Source organism: Saccostrea echinata, unplaced genomic scaffold (genome assembly GCF_033153115.1).
Source record: "Saccostrea echinata isolate AGI-Se365-2 ecotype Australia unplaced genomic scaffold, CSIRO_AGI_Sech_v1 ptg000009l, whole genome shotgun sequence".
Lineage (NCBI taxonomy): Eukaryota > Metazoa > Mollusca > Bivalvia > Ostreida > Ostreidae > Saccostrea > Saccostrea echinata.
Window position 1 is genome coordinate 24,105,972 of NW_026889758.1, and position 13,140 is coordinate 24,119,111.

Consider the following 13,140-nt stretch of genomic DNA (forward strand, 5'->3'; position numbering starts at 1 on the left):
TCTAAATATACTGAGTATTCAACCCTATTTCACTGAATCTGTTATGGAATACCTTATCTTTTTTTATTGCTGACTTAACATCCAACTTCTTCAGCTAGTTTCTGAATGCCTGACTTTCCCAACGCCTTTCCTTATATACCCTTTGGTTGTGTAGTCCATTTCAAGGGTTGTCAGGTCATTCAATTATTTGAAGTCTTCACTGCGCTTTACTCAAATACCTCTTAACCATTTCACCTATATATTCCTATGTAAAACTTTGTTTTGGCCCCGTCCTAGCCCCCGGGGTCTTGATTTGAACAAACTCGAATCTACATTACATGAGGATACTTCTGTATCAATATGATTAATAATTGCTTAGCTGTTCTTGAGAAGATTTTCAAGCATATTTCCTTTATATTCCTATGGTAAACTTTGCACCCCCACCCCTGTTGTGGCCCGGTCTTACTCCAGGGGTCATAATTGGAACAAACTTAAATCTAATCTACCTGAGGATACTTCTTTTATAATATTAATAATCATGGCTTTGCTGTTATGGAGAAGATTTTTAAAGACATTTCCTATATATTCCTATGTAAAACTTCGACCCCTCTTGTGGCCCACCCTATCCCTGGGGTTATGATATGAACAAACTTGAATCGAGATAGTATGTAATGAAGCTTTCACGTAAGTTTCATCTTTTCTTGCCCAGTGGTTCTTGAGAAGATTTTTAAATGATGCCACCAAATTTTCACGAATTCTTTATTATTTCCCCTTGAAAGAGGGCGCGGCACTTCCTGTGAACAAACTTTAATTCCCTTCACCCAAGGATGCCTTGTAGCAAGTTTAATTAAAATTGGTCCAGTGGTTCTTGAGAAGAAGTCGAAAATATGAAAAGTTTACAAACGGACGCCGGACAGAAAAGCTCACTTGAGCCTTCGGCTCAGGTGAGCTAACAACAACAAAAAACTAACTAAAAATATAGCACAACCAACAAAACAAAATCTGTATTTCATAGAGCTGATTGATTTTTTAAAAGCGCTTCGGTAATATTTCAGTCATATTTCCTATGACCGGTTTTGATTGGGGGGGGGGGTTTCTGGCGGCCGAAAATAAGCATACTCTTGTTTGAAACCCAGTGAAACTATCTTTTGCGCCGTGTCAAGGGGATTGTAATCCTTGACGAGGGGCACCGTTTAAAGTCCCACGAACTTAAAATGTTTGAAAATTATGTAAACAGATAAAATATACATTACTGCGCGTGTTTACAAAATTACTTAACTTAAATTTTGTACAATTACATTTTACTGTAAAAATCTGTTTCGTGTAAAATATTTAAAATTGCATAAACACCAATATGTGTAAATTATAGTAACAGTTCATGTGTCGTTTGAAGATCTCTAATGAGTTTACTTCGAAGAATCAGTGCATTCTAAAAAAAAAAAAAAAAAAAAAAAAAAAAAAAAAAAAATACGAAGTATAGTTAAGGACAATCAAAAGATATGCATTCAGCCTAACGTTCCACATTAAGACGCTCATAACACTGATGAAAATTTTTTTTTGGACGTTGAGAAAATATGATGATAAAATGGAGTATATATTGAGTTTATCTAGTTTATTTTAACATATGTTACCAGCCATATAGGTTCCATAAAAAAAAATCAGTGTCGAAGTATTAGTCAACAAAACACTGTTGTTTACTTACTATGGAAAAATGTATGTAAATGTTTTCAGTTTCTTTATCTTGGTCTGGAATAATGCTAAAATTATTTTTACCTGTATGTCATGAAATGTGAAAATAACGAACAGTATTCAAATTCAAAAGTCCATTGAAACAATACAGACTGGGATCAGAGCAAACACGGACCTCTAAAAATATCAGAGGTGGGATCAGGTGCCATGGAGTGAGCATCCCCTGTCGACCGGTCACACCAACCGTGTGCTTCTTGTCATGATCCGGCAAACGGAAAAATCCGTAGACAATTCCGTGTGAAAAAAATGGCCTAACAATAAATTCGATTTAAAGACAGATTCTATTTGCCGACAAGGTTAAAGTAAAATATTCTTAGATCGTTAGTTTTTATCTATATTGCGTCATTGATACTGTAGATTTCTTTATATTCCAATTTTCACCAAAGGGCAGATCACGCTAATGCATAAAACTACAAAATATTGGTGAGCAGTGTTTAGAGCTTTCTTAAGAAGGTGTGAATGGGTTATTTATGAATGACCAATAAGTTTTCTTGAAAATATTACTTGTGAGTTTTCAATTCGGATGACTTCTAAAGCATAAAGATTTTATGTATTACAAAGAAAGAGAATTTATATCAAATTTTACAAAATACTCCAGATCATTATAGGGGAATTTTGGTGTGTGTAATTTCATATTAAAATACCGCTTATGCATCACTATCAACCTACATGTAAGTATTGGCAGTGATACCAGAATGATTTGGAATCTAGCAAAAGTCAACTATTCCAGATAGTGTTTAATTAATGTATATAAAACTGGAATATATATGTCACAGTAAATATGTGTAATCAGGAATTTCACATATTTCCTGAATTTTAGGAAATACATGAAATTCCTATTCTGCTTATGAAATACGTGTATTTACTATTTCCAGCTTGGAAATACGTGTATTTACTGAATTTTTCAATACGTTTTACATGTATTTACTGACTGGTTATTTGGTGAAATAATTTAAAGTATGAATATTTTAAAATATTAACAAATGTACATTGAATTCAATGTTTACCTTATCAACTTAAACCAAGTAAGGAGAGCTCAATAACTTATTTTACATACATGGTTTTTAATCGATTCATTTCCAGTTAAAATGGTTGATGATTAATCCCTTTTAAAATATGGTTTCAGCTTTGAACGCCGATATTATTGTGAATCATATATTTTTTTATTTTTTCAAAGAAAATGTAAAAAAAAAAAATGTTTTATTTGCTAATTAAATGCTTTAGAGTTTTCTACTGTTAAAAAATGCATAAATATGTCAACATATCTAATAAAAAATATCAAAAGGAGTCGGGAAAACATTTTTATCTTTAAATTTCAAATTTATTTATAGAAATAAAATGCATTATTTGTTAATATTTCAAAAACCTACGGATAAAATCATCAAAAAAGTAGAAGCCTCAAGGAGACAAAAAGGCCCCTTCTGACATGAAAGTTTTAAATATGTGAAAGTCTAAGAGAGTTAAAAAAACAGTTGGGTTAAAGTGACACAACAATAAAATACATATTATACCTGTTTGAAACAGTCATGGCATAAATGTTTTATTTTTGTCATTCCATTTATTTAAATAAACAAAAATTGCTGACTGGCTTTTCTTCACATGTTTTATTAGATACACATATTGTGTTACTGCCAGCATATTTAAAACCCTGAAGTATCTTCTCTGCAATAAAAACAAATCTTATTGCCTCTTAAAAAATCCCCCCCCCCCCCCCAAAAAAAAAATTAAAACATGTAATGGGGCAAATGTCAGTATTTCAGTGTTGAAACCTTAATTGAAAGTATTTCTCCATAAAAGCAATTTTGGAAAGACACTGCACTGAGTCTAGCCCAAAAATGGAAATTAATCTATAACGAATGTCATCTTTGTATAAAATATTCATATAAAGGGCTGTTATAAAGCAAGGATATTATATTTGTACTACAAATTAAATATTTTAAAACATATGTATAGTCATCCTGCTTAGTTCAGTAAAAACGTGTAAAATTGGTTGAAATGAAATATCTGGAGATAACGAACAGTATTAAAGCTTAAAAGTCCATTAAATAATACAAAATAGGAGCAGAGCAAACACGGACCTCCAAAACATAAGAGGTGGGATCAGGTGCCATGGATGAGTGAGCATCCCCTGCTGACCGGTCACACCCGCCGTGTGATCCATGTCATGATCGGGAAATAACGGAAAAATCCGTCGACAATTCAGTGTGTAAATAATGGCCTAACAATAAGTATGAAAAACGTCAGTCAGCATTTAACTCGGTGATAAATTGTATTTGCTGACAAGGTCATTGTATCGACCATAGAACTTACGAAATGATGACTTTAAACGAGACTGCTGATATTCTTGTATCATCAACTTGTTTGTCAACAATTTACCTCGTTTTAGAATTTTCAGTAAATACACGAATTTCCTAGCCTATTCAGTAAATACATGTATTTACTAAAACACTCAGTAAATACCTGTATTTACTGAAGGGTTTGGGAAATACATGAATTTCCTGATTTTACATATTTACTGTAACACACACACACAAATATATATATATATATATATATATATATATATATATATATATATATATATATATATATATCATATCATATCATATATCATGAAACCGTTCTATAGTCCTTCGTAGATCAGACGATAGAAGGCTCGTTCCGTGATCGAAAGGTCATGGGTTCAAACCCCGACCACGACTGACCTAAGTCAATGAAAAATAGGTAGCAACTGTTCCTTCGCTAAGTGTTCGGCACTTGAAGTGAAAGTTGTGGGTCTTTCGGATGAACCCTTAAAAGTCGAGGCAAGCGTTGGCATGATAAAGATCCCTTAATGCTCAAGGCCATCATTGCCGTCTAAAAGGTCTAACGTTTAAGTTTTTCATCAGTATATGGTGAGGTCTCTATATGAGCTAAAAATTTTCGAATGGGGCGTACAAAAACACAATCAGTCAAATCCAATATCCATTCACAGTTCTGTTTTGGAAGGTAATATATATATATATAGCTAACTTAAGATATCTTGTCCACGAACAGAAAAAAAAACCAATTTTGAACTAGATTTTACTCAGACGAATGACATTTCTACTGCCAACCTAGCTTCTACTACTGAATATGTATATAGCGTTAATTTTTAATGTATATAATAAAACAATATGTCAACACTGGTTAACTCGTGTATTTATACCGAATGCCTTTTATATGATACCAACAAATCATCTTTCTAGTAACCGTTGAAACAACTCGCACTTTAATTTTGATAGGAACGCCCCCAAAACATAAATCATTATAAAAGCCAGGAAGACAAGGTACAGACTTCATATGTAAACATTAGATGAAGATGCAAACTTCTTATTTGAAGTGCTCTGTTGTTGGTGATGCTCAAGTTGGCAAAACTTGCCTTACCAAAATGTTTGTTGGAGAGAAGGGAGAAGAAAAATATACACCAACCATCTTTGAAAATTATTCTGGTAAGTTTTAAGCTTTACTTTCTGAATGAAATTCACTTGTGTTTTTACTAAATTAACTCCTGTTAACCTATTAATGTAATACTAATTCAATTTCTTCTTATTATTATTAGGTGAAACAGTTTGCAGAGGAAAGAAAGCCAGTCTCTCTATCTATGATTTACCCGGTCAGCACGATTTCGATCAGATGCGGAAATTTGCCCTGAAAGATAGTAATGTTATCATCATTTGTTACAATGTTCAGAATAGAAAATCTTTCGAAAACGTCCAGTCTGTGTGGATTCCAGAAATACGCCAGTTCCTAGGAAAGTCCGTACCCATTGTTCTTGTAGGAATTCTGTTGAATAAAAAACAGGTCAAAAGTGTGTCAAGAAGGGAGGCCATTAAAGTTACCTCCCAGATGCAACTTCACGACTACTTTGAGATATACTCTGGTGATAATGTTGAGGTATCCTGTCTGTTTTCTTGTGTCGCAAACATTGCCAGGAAAACAAAGAAGAGAAACTTCTCTTTTCTTAGACGTATCTTCGTTAAATGACATTTGCGATAATCATTTGATCCACCTTTGGAATCTAAGCATAACATTTCCTTCAGACTAAGCCCCTCGGTACCAGATTAAAAAGATGATGTAGAAAAGTGATGAAATTGTCAGCCTTTACTGCGTAATGATGCTAGGGTGAAATTGTATGAATTGGACTGGGTTTTCGAGTAGAAGACAGAAACATGTTCACCATGTTAGAAGTATAATGGTACAATAACAGCTGCACCGCCACATGAGGTGAAAGAAGAGACATATCTATGAGGGTGAATTTCTCTGATATGTATCCATGCATATACAGTTGTATTGTTCGCTTTCAGCTAAAAAATTTCAAGAAAATAAAAAAAATGTAAATTTATTACTTCTATTTTTATTTATCCTAGTTGCTCATCATGTGGAAAACTATCTAAATATAAATGTTTTAAAACTTAGAGTGAAGAAGTAAGAAAATATAATCGTTCAATACATTTATGTTTTTAAATCGAATCCAGATATTTCCTTAAGTGATGTTAAATAAATAAGCAAAGCCCTTTTACTAACAATGTGGGTCAATATCTACTGGTATTATACAACAATCTCTAGTTTCACAATATTCGTTGTGCTCTATCACGTAGATGTATTAAAGGGCAACCTGAAGGCGCAGTAAATTTTATTTGACACGTGATAAAATGCATAATTTTTATACCAATATATAGCACACAACAGCGCTGACAAGTCGTATTCATTTGAGGAAAGGCAGGTATTTCAATTAGCAAGGCCCTTATTTAGTTCTGAAAACCCGGAGTCAAACCTCGGTCCGTTGCTTCTTCCTAACTTCCAGAAGCATTTGGTATCACTGCCGTCTTCTGGAAGTAACAGATGTAAAACCTGATACAGAAGGTCTGTGGTATGTCTTCTTGAGCGCAGGTACTGAAAGGATGGTCAGGCATACTGGTTTTCTGTGACTAGTTAACTCGGTTGATATAGCAAATCTAAAGTTCAGGGGACTGAAGTTCTATAATCTATCATTTGTATTGGGGGTTGCCTGTTGTTTTTTTTTTTCTCGATTTTTTTTTTCTCCTTTTATGCTATACAAGTCTACTTATTGTAATTTAAACAATTATTGGGTGTTCAAGCATGACTGCTAACATCATCCCTTTGCAGTTTAATATATATATATATATATATATATATATATATATATATATATATATATATATATATATATATATATATATATAATTTATATATATGATTTCAATACATGTGTAACCAGGTTCACGGGTGTGTGAAATGTAATATACGGAGATAACGAACAGTATTCAAGCTCTAAAGTCCATTAAACATTACAGAATAGTTGCAGAGCAAATACGGACCTCCAAAACATCAGAGGTGGAATCAGGTGCCAGTTTTTGAAAGTCAGTCAATGTATCAGGTCTCAATAGCTCAGTGGTTAGAGCGCTGGCACGGTACGCCCGAGGCCCTGGGTTCGAGTCCCGGTTCAGACTTGATTTATCACCACCTGTGATACATGTTTTCTAATATAGTGTTTAAGGACATTGGCAAGGTTCCTGGTTATCGTATAGAATTTTTCAAGAACTCTTGAGTAGGTTTAAATGTACTAAACAGTCTATATTCTGGATCGTTTAACCTACCAAGCCAACCTTCTTTTTTAGATTTTGTCAAATCAGTGTTTTTACAATTCTCAATGCATTTCCTATGTAAAATGTTGATAAAAGGGACCTACATAATATTTCACCATAATATATTTCCAAAACCCACTTATTTCATACAGTTTTTGTATTATATACATTATTGTATCTTCATTTCCTAAGACTTCTAGATATTTTGGCTGAAAATGTATATATCGGAACAAGACATGGATATACCGGCACCGATCATTATTTCTGAGTTGCTTCCCTTAATTAACAGCTAAAATTGATCAAGAGACTGATTGATTGTTTTCATCATGTAACTGACTGAATTGATTGAAACACATTGTCATAAAAATATTGCCATGGTTTTATTTTTATTTTTTATTCGTAGATACTAAATGCTGCTTCCTCCACACGACCTAAGAACTGTTCTCAGTCGGCCTACCTTTCAGCAGATGTCACATCTTTGCCCTTCCCAGCATACTGAGCATAACTATGGTAAATGACGACCTATTAGCTCTTTGTCCCTGAATACAATGTACAACAAAGCCATAACTACTTTTCTTTCTTGCTGTATAGATGATTCTATCCGTTGAAGAAAGTACACGTGCTTTTGTTTACCTCTGTAACATACGCTTTATTGGTTTCCACCGCCCAGAGAATTCTACACGGTAGATCACTCTCAATCACTATTTTATAAGTGAAAAAACCCAAGTATTAAACCTTTTTTTCTCCGGAAAACCCGTACTTGCCAATGTCCTTAAGAAGGCCCCATTGTTGGATAGAAACAAAAAAGTTAGAACTGAAGACAACTGCTCCTTTGAAAGGTGGCATTCATACTTTTGTTTGCATTGCTTTAAATATCCATCTGCTATATAGCATCATTTTATCCAAACGTAATGTAACGTATTTACATTAAAAACTCGAGGATCGTACCTGGTCAATTCCAGGGTTTGGGGTGTTCAACATTAAATGATTGGAAATAATTGGTATGATTTTAGTGGACTGCCGCAATATACAAATATGTTCTAACCTTATCTAGGTAAACAATAATCAAATGGTAAATCAATATAACAATCGAAGGCAAGCAACGATAAATTATCTGGTAGTCCTAACCTAATACTAAAATAAGAGCCCAGTCGCCCTCAGACTATCGCATATATTGTAGGATGCCTTATTCAGGACGGACAGTGAGTACAGCAGCCTGGACAGACTGGTCAGCCAATGCAGACGAGATCAAACAAACTATGGCTAGCCTCCATACTGGAGGTCAACCTCGTTTGTGGCAGGCCTTAACTGGTTTGGCCTTCCAAATTCTCTCTCTAACTGTAAAACAGGCGAGGAATATTTAACGTGAATACTTCATTCACTGCACTCGTCTTCTAATCTTGGCTGCGCCCAAAAAACGCCTACAGAGCGGAGTCACAGTATTTATACATGATTGATGTCACGTGATGTCAACAGTGACTAATTGAGAACTCCACATGGTCGTACCTTAAAATCCCGAAATCATTACAGTAACAGATTGTTGATCAGTTTTTGAATTAAATAATTCATGAATTTAATTTCCACATCATTATACACTGTAATTTCGAAATCGATTTTGAAACCTTTGAAAATTTATCTATTTCGTTGATAAAATAATTATACTGCAAGAAAACTATTTTTATTTCTAAAAATTCATCACAGCAAGTTACTGGACAAGGTAAATTGAAACAATATGATTTCTTTCGTTTTAGGAACGAATTAGACAGAAATCATTTTCTACTTGTTATTATTATGAATTACTGTTCGGAATTACAAGGTTTTCATTCGAATACCTGTTTATTATCACGTGGTTCTTGTGAACCGGTTTCGTTAGCAAGGCTATATAAGAGGTGAATAGCTGTTTAAATACCAGTTTATGACTATTGGTGCTATTATGACAAGACCTTTCCTTGGGTACCACCATATATGACCTTTTGACTTTGACCGTGGAGTCTGACCCAGTTTTGCAAAATGTTACCAAACTTTAACCTTGGGCATAACTTTTGAACGGTTGGTGCTAGGGCTTTCATACTTCCCATGTGTAATCCTAGTGACAAGACCTTCCTTTGGATACCAACAACTTTGACCCTATAGGCCTTGACCTTGGAGTTTGACCTACTTTTGAAAAAACTTTAACCTTGGCCATAACTTTTGAACAGTTGATGCTAGGGCTTTGTATATTTCACATGTGTAATCCTTGTGATAAGACCGTCCTTTGGATACCAACAACTTTGACCTTGACTTGGAGTTTGACCTACTTTTGGAAAACTTTAACCTTGGCCATAACTTCTGAACGGTTGGTGTTAGGGCTTTCATACTTCACAAATGTAATTCTTGTGACAAGACCTTTCTTTGGATACCAACAGCTTTGACCTTGGAGTTTGACCTACTTTTGGAAAACTTACTTTAACCTTGGCCATAACTTTTGAATGATTGGTGCTTCGGCTTTCATATTTCACCCGTGTATTTCTTGGGAGAAGACCTTTCCTTTGGCACCATTTATTTTGACTTGACCTTGATGCTTGACATACTTATTATATTTAAAGATGCGTTCGCTAAGTATTATGCACTTAAGCAAATGGCTTGTATTTAAATAATAAGAGAATATGAATGAAGGGATATTTATCCCACCACATTTGTGGTACTGCCATTTGGCGAGTTTGAATTTATTCTGATCAGTATTTCATGAAAATTTTATATGACTTATATTTAAAAAATAAGAAAACTTGAATGCAGTGTCATTTATCCAACCACATTTGTGGTACTGCCATTTGGCGAGTTTGAATTTTATCATTATTTTTGCACATGCAAAATATATTGTATACTGAATATGCAGTATTAATCTAATCTTATATGGGGATACATATATATTGATTTTAAAGTGAAAAATTATTTGTCGGTGTTCTATAAAAATGGTTTTTGCAGGTTTTTGATAGAGAATTGAATGAATTGCCTTTAAAGTTACGTGAAAAAGTTTTTGTTCTCCCTGGGATCATTCAAGCTTCACGAGCGGATTCCACATCTACAAATACTGTAACAGTTTCCTGAGATTTAAGAAATGGGCTCTGGATCAAGGAGTTGAGGAAAGTGACATTTTCCCTTCTAAAACTTAACATGTATCCATTTATCTAGCATGTTTCACTTAACAGGCTAATTCTTCACCTCCTATAATTGACGCTTTTTATGCTATTGAATGGACTCGTAATCTTGTTGGATTTACGTCTCCGACGGACGACCAGTTTCTTAAAAATTTTATGGAAGGTGCCAAACGTAAATATGCAAAACCTACATCAAAGAAAGAGCCAACTACTGTTGATAATTTACGTGATATGTATTTGAAACTATTTGATAAAAATAATCTTTATAATCAGAGAATTATTAGCAAGGTACTGTTAGCATTCGCAGGATTTTTATGTAGTAGAGAACTTATAAATATCAAAAGATCTGACGTCCAATTTTTTAATGATCATGTTGAACTATTCATCGAGTCCAGTAAGACTGATATTTATAGAGATGATACTAGAGTTGTTATTGCAAGAACATTTTCGGATATGTGTCCTGTTTCTAACTTTGAGTTATATCTTCGTTTAGCAGGAGTTCAAGAAGATTCTCAGGATTTTGTATTCTGTGCAATTTGTAAGACAGGAAAGGAATACAGTTCATGAAATTGTGTAAAACCGTTATCTTATACCAGTGTTCGTGAAATATTCATTGAAGCATTTACAGGCATTTTGAATAACATCAAGGATTACGGGCTGCACAGTTTGCGTTCCGGTGGAGCAACTACATCTGTGGTACGTGGAATTCCGGACAGGATAGTTAAAAGACATGGACGTTGGCGCTCGGAGTCCGCGAAAGATGGATTTGTTCAGGATCCGCTGTGTGATCGTTTAAATTTTTCCGAAAACCTTGGTTTATAATTAATTCAAATTGTTTGTCGTATTTATTTATTTATTTATTTATTTTTTAATTAATTAATTTTTTTTTTGGGGGGGGGGGGTATTAAAATGATTTATATGCATGAAGTTGGATTATAATTTTAGTATAATTATTTTCATAAATTATATCACTCATCCCGTTCTTTATATTTAGAGCCCCCACGTGTCGTTGCTATATCCAAATAGTGTTTTGTTATTAATGGTACTTTCATTTGAAAGTAATGAAGAGATTTAAAGGAGAAATATGACTTCTTTCGTTTGAGGAACGAATTAGACAGAAATCATTTTCTACTTATTATTATTATGAATCACTGTTCGGAATTACAAGGTTTTCATTCGAATATCTGTTTATCATCACGTGGTTCTTGTGAACTGTTAGCAAGGCTATATAAGAGGTGATAGCTGTTTAAATACCAGTTTAAGACGACAGGTAGAGCACGGTAAATTTTAAATATAAAATTCAGATTATAATTTAGATTCGTTTAATCCAACTTTATGATTTACATGTATGTTATTTTTTATACATTTGTACAAATATAATAAAGCTGCTACATGTACGTGTCGTTGCTATATCAAATTGTGTGTTGTTATTAATGGTACTTTCATTTGAAAGTAATGAGGGGATTTAAAGGAAAAGTGTTCATCATCAAAGTAGCTCCTGCTTATACACGTAGTTATCAACCTCTACATACAGCACTTTAAATGTACAGTGACGGGTCAGAGGTTCCACAATACCCCAACTTATATTTACTATTGTAATTCCAGGGTAGAGAGGAGTGGATTTCCTGTCCTGAAATTTGACGACTTTGTGATGCTTGGATTCATCAGAGATCATATGTTTTCCTACACAATTTCCGTGGGGGTTCAATTTTCGTGATGGGAAAAAATGAAAGAGGTGAAGATAACGAACAATGATCTAAAAAAAAATATACATATCTGTGAGCAGGGCATAAAAACACAGACCCCCAGAAATTCCAGAGGTGATATCAGGACCTAGGATGAGTAAGCATCCCATGTCCACCGAATACACCCGCCGTGAACCCTATGTATTGACCAGGTAGACTATATTCTGTAGTTATTTTTTTGTTTGTTTGTTGTTTAACGTCCATATCGAGAATTTTTCATTCATATGGAGATGCCACGCTTGCTAGTGGAGAGCTGTAAATTTATACCTATACTCGGTGCCATTGAGCAGTGAGGGATCTTTTTCGTGCCAACACCTACTGCGACACGGGACCTCGGTTTATACGGTCTGAAGGACCGGTTTCCACGTCCCGCAGTGGATTTGAACCCGCGACGTAAGGATCAACTCCTTACTCCGCGACTCTAGAGCAGACGCTCTAACCACTGCGCCACGCGGGAACCTATACTTTTTCTTCAAACCATGAACATTTGATCCCTCGAAAAGAAGTGATTTACAATATATTCTAACGAGATGCATTCAATAATCATGGACAATACATGTACCAATACTGAAATACTGAAGAAAAATGCGTAGCGCTATATTGGTAGCTATTAGAATCAGTTAAGATGTATTGATTCACAATATCCGTTTCATTTTAATTTCAGATACTTTTTATAAAACTTTAATTAGTCTTAATTTTTGAAATGGACGGTTATTTATTCATGTATTTATTTATTTATTTATTTTGCGACTACAACGTTTTTCTCCAACTTTAAATATATTATTTGAAGGATTACCCTCTTATTATCCTCTTTCATCTTAGAACTAAAAGGAAATTTTCATTTAACGATTATTAACGATTTTACGTACGATTGCTTAAAATATCTCACTTAATAAATAGATA

The 13,140-nt window shown here is 34.1% G+C and overlaps 1 protein-coding gene across 1 annotated transcript; it reads left to right on the top strand.

The window, feature by feature from the left end:
• The first annotated feature begins 5,062 nt into the window (after positions 1 to 5,062).
• LOC133183486 (uncharacterized) lies at positions 5,063 to 5,733 on the top strand. The gene is made up of 2 exons (XM_061318440.1): positions 5,063 to 5,198; positions 5,309 to 5,733. Exons 1-2 carry the CDS (start codon positions 5,063 to 5,065, stop codon positions 5,731 to 5,733), a joined length of 561 nt encoding a protein of 186 aa, XP_061174424.1.
• The last annotated feature ends 7,407 nt before the right edge of the window (positions 5,734 to 13,140 follow it).

Bases quoted from the DNA above. Each gene is read 5' to 3' on its own strand.
- LOC133183486 (XM_061318440.1), top strand. From the start codon at position 5,063: ATGAAGATGCAAACTTCTTATTTGAAGTGCTCTGTTGTTGGTGATGCT. The intron at 5,199-5,308 runs GTAAGTTTTAAG...TATTATTATTAG, and splicing joins CATCTTTGAAAATTATTCTG to GTGAAACAGTTTGCAGAGGA.